Source organism: Olea europaea, chromosome 23 (assembly GCF_002742605.1).
Source record: "Olea europaea var. sylvestris chromosome 23, O_europaea_v1, whole genome shotgun sequence".
Classification (NCBI taxonomy): domain Eukaryota; kingdom Viridiplantae; phylum Streptophyta; class Magnoliopsida; order Lamiales; family Oleaceae; genus Olea; species Olea europaea.
In genome coordinates this window covers 11661872-11682067 of record NC_036259.1, presented here as the reverse complement: position 1 = coordinate 11682067, position 20196 = coordinate 11661872, and the positions used below count along the sequence as shown (strand labels likewise).

At 32.0% G+C, this 20196-nt stretch overlaps 2 protein-coding genes across 2 annotated transcripts; one reads left to right on the top strand and one right to left on the bottom strand.

Moving 5' to 3' along the window:
- The first annotated feature begins 964 nt into the window (after positions 1–964).
- Positions 965–4665, top strand: LOC111372397 (isoaspartyl peptidase/L-asparaginase 1). Its single transcript, XM_022994742.1, has 4 exons — positions 965–1220; positions 1665–1898; positions 2757–2843; positions 4063–4665. The coding sequence occupies exons 1-4, from the start codon at positions 1059–1061 to the stop codon at positions 4540–4542; spliced, it is 963 nt and encodes a 320-aa protein (XP_022850510.1). The 5' UTR covers positions 965–1058; the 3' UTR covers positions 4543–4665.
- A 12429-nt stretch (positions 4666–17094) lies between these two features.
- LOC111372396 (universal stress protein PHOS32-like) lies at positions 17095–19006 on the bottom strand. The gene is made up of 3 exons (XM_022994741.1): positions 18588–19006; positions 18330–18415; positions 17095–17673 (listed from the first exon to the last, which is right to left on the bottom strand). The coding sequence occupies exons 1-3, from the start codon at positions 18895–18897 to the stop codon at positions 17386–17388; spliced, it is 684 nt and encodes a 227-aa protein (XP_022850509.1). The 5' UTR covers positions 18898–19006; the 3' UTR covers positions 17095–17385.
- Between the last annotated feature and the right edge of the window lie 1190 nt (positions 19007–20196).

Sequence of the window (20196 nt, the reverse complement as noted above, 5' to 3'; positions counted from 1 at the left end):
ATGTTGGGGGCGGGGGTTCAATTCCATTTACTCCCATTTTTGTTTAAATTTTTAATACAATAAATAATGCCTAAACAATCATATATTATTAGTTTTCATTTTTGAAATAATTTCTTTAAAAAATTTATTAACTCAAATTATTATTTCATAAAATATATATTTTTATTGTTAGGTTTTATCAATTTATTTTATAAAATTCAAATTTGGACATACTAAGTATTGCCTTTAATTATTTTAAGAGTTCGAAAAACATTTTTCCTTTTGAGATTAAAAATTATTCTAATTCTAAAAATCATTATTTTCAAAATTTTGCATAACCTTTGCCTAAGCACAGAGCTTATCTTTACCGTTTCATCATACATTATGTATAAACTTCATCTTATCTCACTTAAATTCGTAAAAAAATTTGAAACTTGATCATATATATACACACTATTGGAAAATGTATTTTTTCTCATTGTTTTAGGTTGTATTTGATTATATTTTTAGATTAATATGATTTTTACGTTTTAGTGTATTTATACATTGATTGAAAGTTCGTTAATATTATTTAAATAAATATTAATAAACAATTTTATTATTGTGACCGTTAAGAGTCAATGACTGCCCTAGTTAATTACATATCCTAGATTCGTATTTGCATTCGCAAATTAAAAAAGTCTTTAATTACATACTACGCATTCTTGTGGACATAAATATGAATTTGAAATCCCACATCCTAATGCCCAGCTTGACGTAAGGTTTTTCAAATTTCAGTTACAAAATGAAAAAATGGAAGTTTTTTCCCAGAAATATTTATGTTCTTTTACACGTTTGTCAGATAATAATAATAATAATAATAATTTATTTATTTATTTATTTATTATTATTTTTTTTTAAAGGTGTATATGATTTTATTCCTTAAAATAAGAATCTCTAACAGGAGTACCACTACCAGACAAAAATCTTGACATAAAATAGGGATCGTCTCAGTATTCCATCCTCCCTCCAATAGCAAAAGGAGTTCAAAAGGCACCCATTTCACACACAGAGAGAACCAGATATCGTAGTGGGTGGCGATGGGTTGGGCAATAGCACTTCACGGCGGCGCCGGTAACATTCCACGTTCACTGCCTTTGGAACGCGGCAAGCCGCGGGAGGCTGCTATCCGCCACTGTCTCCAGATCGGCGTCGATGCTCTCAAAGCTCATCAATCCCCTCTAGACGTCGTTGAACTCGTGGTATACATAAAATTTGATTCTCTCTCTCTCTCTATTTGAAATTATATGTTTATGTGCAATCATTTAGTTCTTACATCTTCATATTTTTTCTCTTGTTCACTTTTAGTTTAGTTCAAATCCATTTTGAAAACCCATGAATTTGTTTTCTCTGTTATGAAATTTAGAAACTTCCCTCTAATATTTTATGTTTTAAATTAGGATGATGAGACTTTTATTTTTATGCTTTTTCCCCCTTCCATAAATGGGATCCCTGCTTGATCAAATGATTGGAAATAAGCGAAATGAGTTTTTTACCATTTTTTCTAAGGAAAAATTAATGAATAGTATTAAACTAATAATTAACAGAAAGATAGATGAGTTTCTAGTTTTTCACTATTTATGTATTGTAAAATGAAAAGAGATGATTGATTGATTTGATTCTGATATTTAAGTTAAAATTTTCAGGTTCGTGAATTAGAAAACCATCCGAATTTTAATGCCGGTCGAGGGTCTGTTTTGACTAGCCATGGGACTGTTGAAATGGAAGCCTGTATCATGGATGGAAATACGAAGAGATGTGGGGCTGTTTCCGGTCTGACTACTGTTAAAAACGCTATATCTTTAGCGAGGCTAGTTATGGAGAAAACTCCTCACATCTATCTTGCATTTGATGGGGCGGAGGCATTTGCAAGGGAACAAGTTAGTAGTGATTCTAATCAAGTTCTTATAAATTATGTGTACTGCAAAACCAAGTTTACCTACTAAATAATTGATTCTATTTCGTGATTTTTGATTGCTTCATCTGTTGTACGAAACTTATTGTATATGACATGGAATCTCCAACACAGTATTGACTTGCCATGTGGCATATTCTAATATAATGGGAGATCACCTCCCATAGACTCTGGCGGATCCAGGAACCGAAGTGAGCGCAGGCTGCCAATATAAGGATTTTATTTATTTATTTATTTTCGGCAGAGTCGGTATGGGTTACCGCAGGGGTCCAGATCCTAGCTCCGCCCCTAGCCATAGACATGCTCATATGCACTTATTTTATGCATATAACTAAAAGGTAGATATTTACTTTGTATATATTAATATCTAATTTTTACCCCAAGAAGAAGTGTAAATTGTGTACTATTCACATGTGATGTCCGATATTAAGAAGTTATCTCCAGTGCGATCTCAATCACAACATACTGCAGATCTTGTGCCTTTTCAATTTTTATCTCCCTTTTTTTCTGGAGTTAGTCTCCGCAATATGGTATCTGAGCATATTTGTTTGCCACTTTGAATTGTTCGGGAAGTGTTTAGCTAATGAATGCAAAAGTAAACGTTAGTGTATTTCTTTAACTAGTTTACGATACTAAATAAGCTAATCATTCCTGTATTTCAAACGTTGAAGATGATCCATTACCACTAGTAGTTAATGGGAATGGTATTTTACAATTTAAGAATCTTGATTGATCAGTTGACTATATTCATTACATATTCTGCTGCCTCCTTCCGCATGCATTATCTTTTCTTTATTCCCTTGCATCTGATTGCTTGATACAGGGGGTTGAAATGTTAGATCCGACTCATTTTATAACTCCAGAAAATATCGAGAGACTGAAACAAGCAAAAGAAGCTAATAGAGTTCAGGTATGATCGGTTAAACCCCTTTCTTTGCTCTCCACACCTCTCTAGTTGAGCTTAAACCATTTTGCTGTGTTTATGTGCTTTTGGCTCTTCGTAAATCTGTCTTTGGAGGTTATCAGTTGAAAGGTAACAGAGATAAGTAACAATTGACAGATAATTCATGTTTGGGAAGTGTTTATAAATGGTTTAAATTATAAATATATAGAAATGAGTGGTGAATAATCGGGTATTACTTATGGTCCATGAAATGTGTGGTTACACATGTTTATAAATATGAGCCAAACATAGGGAAAGGACTCACAAGAGTGATCGCTGTGAAATTATTGTAGTTAAATTCTTAGGTCCTTTACCCACTAGCAAAGTTCCTTGGGATTTTGAACAAAACTATTTGTCCATTAACTTTGGAGCAAGCCTTGTAAGTTTTGTCCTCAGCATTAACCTAAGAACTCACACTAAAGTTACTAGAGAGGAAAGATGTTATAGCAATTGTTAAGTTACAGAAGAGAAAGAAGGTTAAGTCGTAATCAATGTGATTATACCTAACAAAATCGAAAAAAAGGGACCGATTTCTTCTTGATTAAGCTCTCCAAATTGGGCTCTCAAATAGGCCAAGGCTTATTTAATGTTGAAATCTGTCACGAGGACTTATTACAGTATGTGATCGTTATGACAAAATAACACCTTGTTAATTTATTCTTATGGACTCGATTTAATAGACGACCTTTTACTAGTTCTAAATAGCAACAACACCCTACTGAAAATAGACTGAAGTTCACCACCAGAATTGCCCGTTGAATTACCAGAAGCATGACTTATATATATTCCTTTTTGTCAAATCACAGAGAATTCCGCAAATTACAGATTGTGTAAAATTTACAAAAGCATCTGTAGTCTGTAAAGATTGCTAGCAGCAATTCAACACTAGGTCTACACTTGATCTCTAAGATTTCCTTATGAACTCAATTGGAAGACGACTTCAGTTTATCTTCCCTGCAGCCTGCACTCTCAAGAGTCTCTCATTTTGATCCTTTCAAATCTTGGTTTTATCAACTTCCGTGATGCAGGTTTACGCACAATTTCTTCCCTTCCTAACTCACCAAAGCTGAAAGTGAATAGAAAGTAAAATAATAAGGATAGTTGCATCCTCTAAGATTAATGTAAACAACATATTAATACTTGGTAAGACTAGAAATCTTATCTGATATTTATTATAAATTTGAAGCTAGACTATACACAACCCATAAAAAATGTTGGAGATGAAATACCAGTTTCCGAAGGGGATGGTCAAATTGGCACAGTTGGTTGTGTGGCTGTTGATGGTCATGGAAATTTAGCCACTGCTACATCTACTGGTGGATTTGTTAATAAGATGGTTGGGAGGATTGGTGATACACCCATCGTTGGGGCAGGGACGTATGCGAACAAATTTTGTGCAGTCTCGGCTACTGGTAAAGGAGAAGCTATTATTCGTGGTACGATTGCAAGAGACGTGGCTGCACTTATGGAGTATAAAGGGCTTTCTCTGAAGGATGCAGCAAAGTACGTCGTAGAGGGAGCACCAAGTGGCACCACTGGCTTGATTGCTGTCTCGGCCAAAGGGGAAGTTACAATGCCATTAAATACAACTGGTATGTACAGAGCATGTGCTACCGAAGATGGTTATACTGAAGTGGCAATTTGGGCAGGTGAGACATGTGATTGATTGTTTCGGAATTTTTAAGGTTGTTGTTGCCAAAATGTAATGTATGGGATATTATGCGCTTGAGGCTCGGAGATTGACATAATAAATGCTTGCTGAATAAGATTGCGCTTAGTTTGCCTGACATTTTATTGTTTGCTGCATACCTTTCTAGTGTTCCAAATCATGCTCCATAGGTACTCTTTCGTTAAGAACGTTAGTTTATACTTTGAGTTACCTCTGTAGAACGAAGATGCATCTAGGCTTTCGCCTTGACTTGTTAAGCACCGCGCATCAGGTCATGAACCTTAGGATGTGGATGCGCATACCCTTTTTTGGATTGATGTTTCCGCAGCCAAAATTTTTTGTAAAGATTTTTTTTGGGCAGTTTAACAGCTAAATATTAAAATTCCCAAAAATGAAATAAAAAATTTAGAAATGTAAATCGAATATTTCTCAATTTCTTGTTCATTCGCAACAAATAATTCTTTTTAAATCAATATTCTTTTTTTGGGCCAATACAATATTTCCATTTTTCATAGAAATGTAAATCGAATATTTCTCGGTTATGTTGAAGAACAAACAAACCAAATCCAGCAATTAAGAATATGACAAGAAGAGACCAGATACAAAATGACAACCTTATTCGACCCGGGTGCCAATAATGGAACAGTCGCCGCCTCATATTAGCCGGAATCTTCCAGAATTCAGTATCAGTTCAAGAATCCAAGATAGCCCTTTACTCAAATCAGATGAATCCAATCAAAATCAACAGTGGTTCACAGCTAAAATCAAGACGACCCACAAATCAATTTATACTATGAATCAAGAACTGCACGACATTTGATCCATAAAGAAAATAAGAAATGTGGGTGCTTCTCAATATTGACCTATGTACACCAAGAAACCTATCAATGAATCGTTCATTGAGATGGAAAGTGAAATAATTGGTTCAAGAATGGCTTGATTTTGAAAGTGAAATGATTTGATGGAGTGTTTTCTTGGAAGGGGGCCATTTGGCGAATCTAATTAAGAATGTCACCACACAGCTTAAAAATAATTATAACCTATGTTTTGAAAATGAGTAACGAGTAAATTGAAGTCAGACCAAGTTCGAACACGTGCTAAAAGAATTAGACTAAAAATAAAATAAAATTTTTATGTAAATCAAATTAGGACGGAATCTTGTCAATAAATGGATCGATTCTTGACCCTTTTTCCTTTTTTCTTCTTCATTTTTTTTCCCCAAAACTTCTATGCATCAATTCTTGCTTTTTACGTTCAGTGGATCTTGTCTTGTCCGATCCAATTTAGACTACTTTACTTAATAAGAGTCAATTTTAAAACGAAAAATTTGTTTAGTGATTAAATTAAAAAGGATGCTGTTATTTATATATATTGTTGTAAAATGTAAGTTTATTAACGTTTAGAAGTGAATGATAATTATATCTCTGCAGCGTTAGAAATTATTACTATTTTATCACTGATCCTGTCCTATAAATACAAAATTTTGGTTCTTAATAAAATACACACAAGTTTATTGACTTCTCTAAATTATTTTCTCATTTCTCTCTTTTCATAACACCTTATTAGCACGAAAAGCATAATTCTTCAAAATTTTTTGAAGGTAGTAAAATTTTTTCTTTCTATTACATGTATCAAAAATTAATTTGGTAATATGTGAATTTTTTTTGTTATGCATATACATACAACATGGAGTTTACAGAATTTGTAAGAATGAATTCATGCTAGTTTGTATCGTAACTATAATTTGTCAAAATCTGTTCTTTATTCTCTTCCATGAACCAAGTCCCATAATGATTATTTAAATGAAGTATAATGATTACCTTTTTGCGTATAGACAAGGAGTCACCTGCACAAGAGTCAACCTATTCATTATGTCCTCGTTTGGCCCCCATTTTCTGAAATGAAAATGGGTGGAATAATTTTTTTTTTCCGAAAAATTAGTAGTTAAAAAAGAAGGAAAAATTTTCGATTGACGTGTAATATTATTTTATGAAAGATTGTGTGGTTGAAAATAAGAAAAATAAAAATGTAATAGAATTTAATGGGGGCCAAACATGAATTATATTCTTATTTCTTCCAAGTAACCAACTAGATTTTTTTTTTTAATATTTTGATGGCATGGTTTCTGTGCAAAGCTTTATATATACAATTGCTGTATCATGTTAGCATGCATTATATGCCAATTTTTCTAGTGATTGCATGGTTAATAATAATTTATCATATGGTGAAGAACAATTTTAAAGCATATCTTTTCAAGATTTTTTTTATTTTTTATTTTTGGTAATACATGTTTGGTGATTAATTTTAAAATATAAATTCATATCCAATCTATTTGGTAATTATTTTTTATTTGCATGGTAATTAATATTCTTTAACTCGATTAAATATTTGTATTGTTCTATCATAAGTTTTAAATTAATATTCTATCATATTATTGCTCTTGAAATATCACAATATTGTAATTAATATTCTAAAAGAATATTAATCGAAGATCTATAAATTATAAATAGTTTGTTGATACTCATGAAATAGAATAATATTATAATTAATATTCTTGAAGAATATTACTTGCTTCTGAAGAATATAAATTATATTTTTCAATATTCCAGATTAATATTGATATATTTAGTTTTGAAGAAGTAATAATAAAATACAACGTGCTCTTGAAATAACACATATTTCGAAGAACATATTATTTTAATGTTTATCCTTGAAGGAAAACATGTAATTTATGTTATGTTACTTGATGAACTATTATATAATATTTAATCATATTCTTCGAAACTAATTATATTTTCTTTTTACTTTATTGTGCAATTAATCAAATACAAATATCACAAAATAAAGTTTGCTGCACTTGACATCTCTAGCACAAACTATCTATAATGAGTATTTGACGCTGATATCCATCTTGTCTTAAAAGATTTGGAAAAGACAATAAAAGAAGGAAACAAAGAATCATTGTAGGATCGTGCAAAAGCACTTATATTCCTTTCCATCATCTTCACGATGGATTGAAAATTGAATATCTCACTGAGAAAGATCCACAGATTCTTTGGAAAAAATTAATTGAGAAATTTAATCATCAAAGGATTATAGTCCTCCCAAAACTCGCTATGAGTGGATGCACCTTCATTTGCAAGACTTCAAGACTATTAATGAGTACAATTCTGAATTGTTCAAAATATGTTCAAAATTGACACTGTGTGGAGAAAAAATCAATGATGAAGATATGTTGCAGAATTTTTTTTTTCCACCTCTCGAATGTGCTCCTGTAGCAGCAATATCGTGAGCATGGTTTCAAAACTACTTAGAACTTATATCTTGCTTGCTTTTCTGAACAGAATAATGAACTGCTAATGAAAAATCATGGGTTACGTCCAACTAGTTTTGTATTATTGCCTAAAGCAAATGGTACTATATTGTCTGAAGTAAATGCAATATCAAGACAATGACGTAAACGTGGATGTCGAAGCGGACGCTGACGTGCGCGTGGAGTAAACATGGATAAAATAATCAACAAAGTTATCAACAATAAGACAATAATTTCAAAAGGCACAAAGCAAACGAAAGTAACACATTTAAAAAGGTACATGAAGAAAGTTGTTTTAGATATAGAATGAAAGGGCATTAGACATGTACCTGTCGTACGACAAAACGCCTTGTGGATCTCTACCAAAAATTAATCAAGGAAAATAGGAAAGTGGAGATAAATTTTGCTAACTATGATGGTCCAATTGATGTGACTCATTTGTATGTCTCCGATTTCTTTGTTGATCCAAATGAGAATATTGACCATTTGATTGGGTGTGGTGTGATGGAAGATATATATTAATTTTTTCTATGTTTCTAATATTTCCCTTTATTTTAGAAATTTAGTTTGAAATATGTTATTACTTTTTACAAAAAATTTGAACTTTATTATGCATCGTTAATTTCATAGTATTAATTATGTTTATCATTTTGAATTTAAATTCAAGTTTTTTTTTAAATATATCAATTTTGTAATATTGATAGATTCAAGACATCTGCTTGATTGATGTGCAACTACATATACTATTATTGAAGATAAAAAATATTTTTTTGGACTTAACATTAGAAAAAAAATAATGTTAATACAATATCAGCTGTATCGAATATCGTTGAAGTCTCCGAAAGACCTTGTATTATTTTACCAAATAATATAAAATTATCTATTGGCGATACACTTTATTTTAGTAAATTCAAAAGAAATTTGCTTAATTTTAAAGATATCCATTGTAATAAATATCATATTGAGACGATGCAAGAAAATAATGTAAAATATCTTTACATCACTTTTTTTTTATATCTGGTCAGAAGCAGATAAAAGAAAAATTTCATACACTTCCATCTGGTATGTATTATACATTTATAAAAATGGTTGAATGAAATAATGTCACGAACCAGAAGTTTGTTGACCCAAAAAACTTTATACTTTGGCATGATCGATTTAGATATCCAGGAGCTATAATGATGTGTCGAATAGTAAATAACTCACATGGACATCTTTTAAAGAATTAAAAGATTCTTTTACCAAATGATTATCCATACGTAGTTTGTTCGCAAAGCAAGTTAGTCATTAGACCTTCGACTACAAAGGTCAATATTGAATGTCCAACTTTCTTGGAAAGAATTTATGGAGATATATGTGGGCCAATACACCTACTATGTGGACCATTTCGTTATTTTATGGTATTAGTTAATTCTTCTACTAGATGGTCACATGTTTTTCTACTTTTCACTGGGAATGTAGCATTTGCTAGACTACTTGCTCAAATTATAAAATTACGAGCGCAATTTTTCAATTACTCAATTAAAAATATTCGCCTTGATAGTGCTTGTGAATTTAGATCACAAGCATTCGATGATTATTGTATGTCAATTGGAATTGTAATTGAGCATTCAGTTGCGCATGTCCACACATAAAATGGTTTAGCGGAATCGTTTATTAAACGTCTACAACTTATTGCTAGACCATTATTATGTAAACAAAACTCTTAATTTCTATTTGGGGTCATGCCATCTTACATGCTGCATCATTGGTTTGTATTAGACCAACTGTCTATTATGATTATTCACATTTGCAACTGGCATTCGGTCACGAACTTGTTATTTCTCACATACGGGTTTTTGATTGTGCAGTCCAAATCCCTATTTTACCCCACAACGTACTAAAATGGGCCCCCAACGAAGACTTGAGATTTATGTGAGTTTTGATTCACCATCAATTATTAGATATTTTGAATCTTTAACGGGCGATTTATTTACTGCACGTTTTATAGATTGCCATTTTTTTTATATCTGGTTCGTATCGATATGTTGGTTGTCGTTGATTTTCTTGGAATATGATTATATCTTTTGATTGATAGTAGTTTATTCATCGATTTCATGATGGAAATTGAAAAGGATGATTCACTTCAATCCATTAGTGTTGTAAAAATTATTCACATTGGAGTACCATGATGAGGAAAATTTAAACAAGAAAAATATTTTGGGGTTATGTTAGTAAAACTATTGTGAAACCCGAGAACATTTCTGAGAATTATGTGACATAGATAATTGGAAGTTAAACAAAGCAAAAATTCTTACTTGGATTCATAATTCTATTGAGCAATCCATTGGTATACAATGAAATTTGAAACAACAAAGGAAGTTTGGGATCACTTTTAGAAGCTATACATTAAATCTAACTTTGTAAAGTGGTATCAGTTGGAGATTGATATATTGGCATTACAGTAGAAGACTATGAGTATTCTCGAGTTTTACATGGCTATGAATTCCATTTGGAATGAGTTGACTCTTATAGAATAGCTAGATTGAAAAAGCATGTGATGAGTACATTACTTTAAGAGAAGAGCAAGGATTAGTCAATTTTTTATGGTACTTCACAGTGATTTTGAGGGATTTAGAGGCTCTATTTTGAGTCGCACTTTATTTCCCTCAGTTGATTTAGTGGTTAGTGAACTTGTAGCTTAGGAAACACATTTGAAATCTCTTCCTTCATCTAGCACCTCCGTGTTTGCTGTACCTCCCGACCGTCCACATAGAATTAGAATAAAGGTTATGTGCAAGTTGCTAGTAATGAGTGTATCTTTTGCAAACAAAATGGACATTGGAAGTCTCAATATCCTATGTTATTGAAGAAGCAACAGCCACAACAGTGATTTTATCGTCCTCATACTAGCATAGCTACTTCCATGCCAACTAATGACTCATTTATACTTGAACACCACCTTCCTTTAGTTCCATGTTGGATGATTTAGCATAGTAGTTTCAGAAGTTCTTAGCTACATAGTCACATACTATATAGCCTCTGCTCATATAAGTTTGTCATCCCGGAATCCCTCATGTATTTCCTAATGAAATTTTGACTCATAGGCTTCCAAACACATGCCATCTAACTTAAACTTCTTTAATGACTTAATCCTTCAAAATGTGTGGAAAAGGGGCTATATATAATGGAACTATTAAGAAAAAATTTCTTGTGTGACCGTTGATTGAGTAATTTGTGTCACATGAATGTTGATTTTTGTTTGGCTTCATAATGGGTTAGATTGGAGAACAATTATTATTATTATTATTATTATTATTATTATTATTATTATTATTATTATTATTATTTCTTTAGGAATTCAGCTTCATATCTATATACCTTTTATTTTCTATTAAAAAGAAAAAAAAGGTTCCGTGGTCTATGTTGTTTCATATTTCCACCACAAATAATTTAATTTACTTTCAAAAATCATAGCAATATATATAAAATAAAATAAAAGTCTTTAGTAGTAAAAAAAAAAAATGTTAAACGAAAAACAATTCAAGGACAAGATTTATCTCTCAGCATCATATATATATTTTTTTCATTTCGTCTTTTTTTACACAAAATTATATATTATCATTAGTTATATTTATAGTTCTACTCTTTTATAAATTTCTTATGGAAAAGTAAGAAAAAATTCATCTACAATCACTACTAAAAATAAACTTTTCACCTACGGATTAGAAATTGATTATCCGTTGGAAAAAGTATTAGACTTTTAACTACGAAAATTACAAATGAAATTTCCGTTGATAAAAATGGTAGCTCTTTTCCAATGGATATTCCATGCCTAATATTATTGTTTAATATACATACAATTTACCAACAATATTTTAGTAGGTGATGTAATTCAACTGTTTTTTCTAAAAACTGTATCAACCTTTCATCTGCGAATTTACCATGAGTAAATAGTTGTTCATATTACCAACGAAATTGCCATTGCTAATATTAATCAATTTCAAAGGAATTCTTATTCCACATCGAAAGTTCACAACAAAGTCTTTGGAGTTGCCATCTATAAATTTGTGGTTCAATAAGTAGTTAAACAATTTTTTGGGCCTTTCAACTCAGTTTGGTAAAAGTTAAAAAAATATAATTATTAAATAAATAATAAATAAATAATTTTTGTTTACCATGCCTCACACCTATGTAGTTATTTACAACACTGATTTTTACCAATTGTAATGGTAGACATTTATCAACGAAAAGTTGGTTAGTAATGGTTAAGATTTTTATCAACGAAAATTTCATTTGTAAAATATTTACTCTTTATCAACAGAAAATTCGTTGGTAAAAGATTTACTTTTTACCTACGGCACAATTCGTTGACAACTATCAGCGACCCTCCAAATTAACAACCTATTTGTGGTTGCTAATATTCCATTGGTAAAAAGTAATAGTAACATATATCGTGGTTTCAGGAACGGACAACTGTGCCCGAAACCATATATTTTTGTAGTGAATAGATACCAATATAATTACGCTTTTGCATTTTGAACAATATTTCAAGTTTAGAAATTATAGCAACTTAGAATGAATAAGAAAAGTTTTTAGCTACATAATAACCTCTAATATAAAAAAATATTTTAATTTATTCTTTTTAATTTTTATTCGTCAAACAAGGTTTTTTTTTTTTATGGGTCAATTTCACAAACGGTAACTTAAGCGAAAATTACAAAACGGTCACTGAAGTTTAAAAATTTTAGTAACGTTCACTTAAGTTTTGGGGCGCTTTAAAAAATGATCACTGAAGTTTAAAAACTTTCAGAAATGATCACTGAAATTTAAAAACACTTTTTTTCAGTTTTTGGACTACTTTTGCGACAACTTTTCGGCCATTTTCGACCACCAATACCGTTGAATTTTAATACCATTAGAAAGTCCACAATGTTCTCTTTAATTACGACTCAAAATCACCCCATAACTCCAAGGGATTCGACTCGATAATTGCCGCAATATTCGCCCAAAAAATTTGAAACCTGGCCTAGATTTTCAGTTTTTTTTGGCGATTTTTCGACGACTTCCGACCACCAAGACCGCCGGATTTTGAAACTATTGGAAAGTCCACAATGTTCTCTTCAATTCTATCCAAAATTTTCCCCAAACTCCAAAGAATTTGGTCGGAATAAACTTACAAAGTCGGCTACCCAAAAGGCAAAAAGCCGGGTAGATTTTTCAAATTTTTTGAGCTACTTTTGAGGCAACTTTTCGGTATCTTCCAACCATCAATACTGTCGGATTTTGATACCATTGGAAAGCTCACAATGTTCTCTTCAATTACCACTAAAAATCTCCCCAAACTCCAAAGAATTCGGAATAAACCCACAAAGTTGGCTACTCAAAAAAGTGAAAATCTGGGCAGAATTTTCAGTTTTTTGGGTGACTTTTGTAGTAACTTCCGACCATCAAGATCGTTGAATTTTGATACTGTTGAAAAGCCCACAATCTTCTCTTCAATTATCACCCAAAACTCCCCACAACTCCAAATTATTTGGCGAGAATAAAACCACAAAGTCAGCATCCTGAATCTGGATAGATTTTCGCCTTTTTGGATAGTCGACTTTGTATATTTATTTCGGCCGAATCTTATGGAGTTTGGGAGAGATTTTATATGGTAATTGAAGAGGACATTGTGGGCTTTTCAACGGTATCAAAATTTGACGGTCTTGGAGGTCAAAAGTCGCCACAAAAGCCATCCAAATTTTCAGATTTTTTGGGCTACTTTTGTGGCGATTTTCAGGTCGAATCACTTGGACTTACGGGAAGATTTTGGGTCTTAATTGAAGAGGACATATGGGCTTTCTAACGATATCAATATTCGACGGTATCGGTGGTCGAAAGTGACCAAAAAGTTGCCCAAAAAACTGAAAAAGTGTTTTTGAACTTCATTGGCCGTTTCTGAAAGTTGTTAAACTTTAGTGATCATTTTTGAAAGTGCCCCGAAACTTAAGTGATCGTTACTGAAAGTTTTAAACTTTAGTGACCGTTAATTTTTTCATAAGTTCAGTGACCGTTTGTGAAATTAACCCTTTTTTTTTTATTATAAGATAACAATTAAGAATTTTTATTTATTTCTATGCTAGAAGTTAGGAATAGAAGATAAATTTTTTTATAAATCTTTAAATATATCAATTAGAGAAAAAATAATATTTAATAAAAAATCAATACTTAGAAATATAGCAGGCAAAATGTTGAGTTAAATGTTTCATTAGCCACCGAACTTTACACCTTGTCATGGTTTAGTTACTGAATTTAACGAAGCTTCCCAATGGCCACTGAACTTAACTCTGTTGCACTAAATTGACCACTGGACGGATTCCGTCTATGGTTGATTCTACGTGGAGGATGGAAAAGTGACGTGGTAGTTAAAATTCTCCACATGGACGCCAAATCAGCAAACAAAATTTTACACATGCGAAATTAAAAAATACTTTTGCAAATCAACTCCAAAATCCCTCTCCCATCCCCATCCCCCCCCACCCCCACGCCCACCCCACCCCAAAACCCAAAACCAAATCCACAGCTACCTTACCGGCGTCGATGCGGTTATGTTTTATTCAAAAACCCTTTTACACAAATTTTGTTTTATGTGTTCTACTTTTCCTATAGAAAAACACTCTCTATCTCCAGTAACCCTTTTACACAAACACCAATAAATGACAAATAATTATAGGGGGGGAGAGAGGGAGGAGCAGAGAGGAAAATCATAACTCTTAATGACATATTCTGCATTCTATCTCCTTCAATTGCTCCAAAATGAAAGACCATTTAACGGTAATTTTTTGCTTTTCCTAATCAGTTAATTTCATTTATGACTTTGGTTGATTATTTAAATGTTGGAGATTTTTATTTTCACGAACCCTGCTCTTTTCATTTTTTTTAGGGTCGGGAAGGTTGCTGCTGCCGTCGACGGCGGCGAGGTGGCCGTGGAAGAAGGTGGCGAGTTACCTTTGGATTTGGTTTCTAGTTTGGCATGGCGACGGGAGTGGTTTTGGAGTTAATTTACAAAAGCTTTTTTGAATTTCATATGGGTAAGACTTTGTTTGGCTATTTGGCATCTAAGCAAGCAAATTTGTTAACATGTGGAGAATTTTAACTGCCACGTCACTTTTTCATCCTCCACGTAGACACAACCACAGACGGAATCCATCCGGTGGTCAATTTAGTGCAACGGAGTTAAGTTCAGTGGCCATTGGGAAGCTTCATTAAGTTCAGCGGGTAAATCGTGACGAGGTGTAAAGTTCAGTGGCTAATGAAACATTTAACTCCAAAATGTTATACAATCACTTTTTGATGTAGTTTTAAAAATTGATAAAATTTTAAATCAAAGTCAATAATTAATTTTAACCATACATTTCATTAACATTTATCAAATTTTACTATTAAATGTAATCACATCATATAACATGGTGTATTTTCTAAGTTTTCTTAACATTAATAGAGTATAATTAGTGTTAAAATAATATAAAGTGGGAGGAGAACTAACTGCTGAATGGAATTGTGTATTTGAAATTTGAGGAAACAATAGTGAATTATAAAGATAATCAATTTGTTAAAAATGTGAACATTTATATGAAAATGTTAAGCGACCGTTATTGATTTATATTGTTTACATTCATTTGCAATACAAATTCTGAAAAATATGTCCATTATATAAAAATGCAAATGTTAACATTATGTATATAATATTAATATTTTTTTAAAGCAATAATATTAGTAATTAAAATTGAGTTTACGGGAAATTTTATTTGCTGTGTGTAACTTGTATATAATAATGCTCGTAAATCTGTGATGGATATAAAACCCAACATTTCAGAATTTTTGCAATTTGAATGTTTTATTCATTAAAATGTTGACCGTAATTATTTGTTGGAAATAAATTAAATGTTAAAAGTATTTTTAACCATAAACTAATAAATGTGAATATGAAACGAGAAGTCGAATGTTTCTCACTATCCACATGTTTTATGTAATGTAGATTAAATCATGTAAGTTTATACAAATTAACATCATTACTGATTTAAAGATTGAGACCACTGATTTAAAAATTCAGATTTTGATTTTTAAATTTGGTGTTTATGCTGAGGTGTTTGAAATGTTCTAACCAACTTGTGGTCGTTCAGTTCGCTGATGGTGGACTGTCGGTTTTTGTGGTGTTTTGTATAGTTATGATGGTTTTTTTTAATGTTTTTGTGATGATGATAAGATGGCTTGGGTGATGAAGTTTGTTTTGGTACGTCTTGGGGATAATTATGATGGTGATAAGATAGCGTGAGTATGAGGTTTTATTTTGGTACGTCTTGGGGATAATGATGATGGTTGTTGATGGATTGTGATGTAGACTTGGTCAATTTGATGTTGGCGATGGTGACAGTGGAGATCGACGTTGATGATAGTAATGGTATTGATAGTGACGGCTGGCGGTATACATAGATTTTATAGGTGGTGGTGAAGATGACATTAGTGGAAAAGATGATAGTGTGAAAATAAATATTATAAGTAGTGGTGGTGGCGTTGTTTGTGTAACAATGAATGCTAGCAGCAATATCTGCGATAATGATGAAATTATATGGGAAAAAATGTTTAACCCATCAAGATACAAGTGATAGTGGTGGTGAAGACATGTGGTGAAATATGTGTAATATAATATTTTAAATTATAACAAACTGTTATAAAATTTGGTAAAAAAAAAAAAAAAATGCTGCCAAAAAAAAAATTAAAATTAAGACATAATTATGAAAACAAATAACACTAAACTGGACATATAATGGTTTTCACACTCTACTTTCTCATAGATTTTATTTATTTATTTATTTATTTAAATCACAACGGCACATTTCTATTTTACTATCGTTCCTCTCTCTATTTGTCACCCAAAATTATTAGGGCAATAATTGTCTTCTTAATAGTGGACCTACAGATTGTTATGTTGATAGGTGAGAGTCCGTAAAAGAGTATTAAAAAGCATTAATTGTTACTTTCATTATGATTTGCTTCAAATTTTCAATAATGAAAGCTAACACAAATAATTTTGTAAAGGGTTTGGACCCCCTCAAGTTTTATAGAAAGGGAATGACCTCACGCATGACCTAATAAGTGTGAAATTGAAATACTCACTCACATTGTTCATCTCGTCCAATGAACACGACACGAATGACGAAACAACACAATACTTTGTAAATGTTAGACGAACAATCACGTACAATACTATAGGAAAGGAATTCAATGTTGCATTTTATCGAAATGAATTTCAAGATTCTTGTCTCTCAACTTTTGTGCTCATAATTCTCCAAAAGGTGATTTTGTATTAAGATTACTATAACTTCGATATAGTCCTTGTTTAAGCATTAAAATTAAATTTCCTCCCAACCCCAACAGATTAGGCACAATTATGAAAATTTGAAATTACATGCATACTTTTTACATCCACATTCATAATTCCATTATAACATTTTATTATTATTATTATTATTTTTATTTTTTTGAAAAAGGGAAGTGAAAAATTAAGCCAAAAGCCAGAAATTTTTGTGACTTCTAGTAGTAATCAAATATCCTCCATATTTCTTGTTCTTCTTTCTCACTGCAATTGTCATGCAATTAGCATTTTGAATGCAGTAATCCACGACCCTATTTTTCTTCCTTAATCTGGTCGACCAAAATCTACGTAATCTCCAAATTATCGTGCGTTTTCGCTGTCCCAAAACTAGTAGTAAAACCCGTCTATGCTTAGCTTCTTCGACTATAATTTCTCCCTTTTCCTTGCCTTCTCGAAACACCATCTCCACGTTCACCTAATTCATCATAGCATAAATTAAATCATGAGGATGAGACTCAGCTTTTGATTGTGTAACGACTGAAAAATAACTTGTGCAAAAGATTATTTTGAAAAGACATTCATACAAAAAATATTAATAAAATCTGTTGTTGTCTTATCCAAAAGGCGACCTAGCATGTGTTGAGGTTGTTCCACATCGGTTGTGCATGAGGCTGATATTTAGTTTAAAAGTTTGAGGAAGAGTCTTACATTTTGAGCTAACTTTTTGGGTAAAAGAAACCTGATACCATCTAACACTGGTATCAGAGCCCGATTTATCAACAAATCTTCGGCCCAACAGTCATGAAGATACGAGTTTGAGTGAGGAGAAGACGGGTTTGGTCTCCTGCAAGGCCCGATTGGGAGACGTGTTTGGTCTCCCGCAAAACCGATGTGTGAGGAGGAGATTGTTGAAGTTATCTCACATCGATTGTGGATGAGGTTGGCATTCAACTTATAAGTTTGATGGAAAACCTTACCTCTTGAACTAGCTTTTGGGGTGAGAAAGATCCAATATCACCCAACAGCTCGTTTTACATTTTATCAAAAGAAATAAGACAAAATTAATATTAGACCGACATATATTTGTCATACAATGAAGAATATTTGAACTGAAGTATATAATTTACTCACCTCTGGTTTTCTTAATTGACATATATTTTTCATAGAATGAAGAAGTTCATATGCCCTTTGATTTATATCTCCACGATAATTTTCATCTGTAAAACAAATTTTCATCATGTAATAAAAGAATTTGCTGTCACGATCTCCAAAACTACGCCCCTCGACCGGAGCACTAGGTCGGTCTCCGAGGGGTAATTTGGGAACCATGACTAAAATTTCTCGGCATTTTTCCCGATCAAGAAAATAATGCAAAAATAAACAAATTACCTTTTTTGGTAACATGCAAGAGTATAATTGAATCCTTTGCTTGAACAGTATGAGAGAGTGCCCATTCTAGAGCACTTTTAGCTTCCGGGCTCGAATCGACCACTACCATCACTCTATTCCCACATTCAAATTCTGATTTCGACAAATTATTGTTGAAATTCAGTTCATTGACTTCACTTGAAGCATCGGATTTCTCTCGACCCTCTATGAAACTCGCCCTCTTCTTATACTGCACAGAGGGCGAACGGACACGAACACGAGCACGAGCACTAAAACGGATCGCAGCTCCATTCATGCACAATCCTGTCATTCTTGTATTGATTTTCAGTCACCACTCCCCATGAATTTGTGTGTGTGAACTGGTGGGTTTTTGGGATAGAAGAAATTTATAGAGGGCGTGGTTTGTGTAGGACATGTACGGATTTGCCCTCTATTCTTTTTTTTAATAATGTTTCATTAGACATTTGATAAGACCATGGGTATCATTTTCTTTGTTTTTTTGTCTTTATTCTACATTTTTCCAATGTGGGGTTTCTTGAAAGTGACTACCATAGCCCTAAATGACTAGTATTTAGATTGATTGTTCGATTTATGTACTGCTTGGTACTCATTCTTGTAAGAATGAGAAGGAAAAATATAGTTGTTACGAGATTCACACAAAAAGATAGAAAGTCAAATTGACGAATTGATGTAAAGGATAACGATCATATTTTTCATTTTTATGAGCCAAATAATGAGAATCGAACGGGCCTTAATATTATCACGTTAGAATAAACTAATTTAACTTAGTCGACTTTATTAAAGATGCCTATTAATAGATGTTAAAATATTATATGTCAAACCTTAGCTACATTGGTGGCGGGCAGACAAAACTCTGTAAAGCATTAAATGTTTCATTAATTTATTTTTTATTTTTTATGTCACAATCTAGTGGATAGGAAGAATTCCATGATTCTACTTCATGACTTGCATGTATACATTATGTCTATTTTGTGGAATTTTATTGCATCCTCTTGTAGTTTTATGTTCCCAATTTTATTGGAGAGAGAGAGGAGAGCATTAGCCATAGGTAGCAATAGGTCCCTATTCTTAATTAATAGGAACGAAAAAATGACGTCTAGAAAGTTTTGTGAAACGTCATTTGCCTATTTTAAAAGAATCTTTAAGTTGAAGTGTTGTTTTTATAGTCGATCGGGACAAAAACTCTTTAACTTGAACTTTATAAATTAGTTTCTTACATTCATTTCTTTATCAAAATCATATAATTATTCTTTAGATCTGTTGTATGTACAGAAATGGCTGTCAAAATTTCATCAGAAGACACATGGCAACAATCCATTGGATAATGACCAAAAAAAAAAAAAAGAAAGACAGATAATTTCTCAAACTCATTTTAACTACACATTTAATAGGATTTACCAATTGTATCAACTTTGCAACCTTACATTTTATCAATTTCTATCAAAATCTACTAAAAATTTATTTATTTTTATCAAAACCAAACAGGGGCTAAATAAAGTGAAACTGATGGTTAGCCCTGTTTGACAGCCATTCTTTTGAATTTAGGGGAAGAATGAGCTATGAAAGAGTAATTTTTTAAAAAATGTTA

What these genes read in the sequence shown, in the direction of transcription:
- LOC111372397 (XM_022994742.1), top strand. Translation starts at nt 1,059, where the DNA reads ATGGGTTGGGCAATAGCACTTCACGGCGGCGCCGGTAACATTCCACGT. An exon ending in TAGACGTCGTTGAACTCGTG is followed by an intron (nt 1,221 to 1,664) that starts GTATACATAAAA and finishes TAAAATTTTCAG; the next exon opens with GTTCGTGAATTAGAAAACCA. An exon ending in AGGCATTTGCAAGGGAACAA is followed by an intron (nt 1,899 to 2,756) that starts GTTAGTAGTGAT and finishes TGCTTGATACAG; the next exon opens with GGGGTTGAAATGTTAGATCC.
- LOC111372396 (XM_022994741.1), bottom strand. Translation starts at nt 18,897, where the DNA reads ATGACAGGATTGTGCATGAATGGAGCTGCGATCCGTTTTAGTGCTCGT. An exon ending in CTTGCATGTTACCAAAAAAG is followed by an intron (nt 18,416 to 18,587) that starts GTAATTTGTTTA and finishes TTTGTTTTACAG; the next exon opens with ATGAAAATTATCGTGGAGAT. An exon ending in GTCAATTAAGAAAACCAGAG is followed by an intron (nt 17,674 to 18,329) that starts GTGAGTAAATTA and finishes ATGATGAATTAG; the next exon opens with GTGAACGTGGAGATGGTGTT.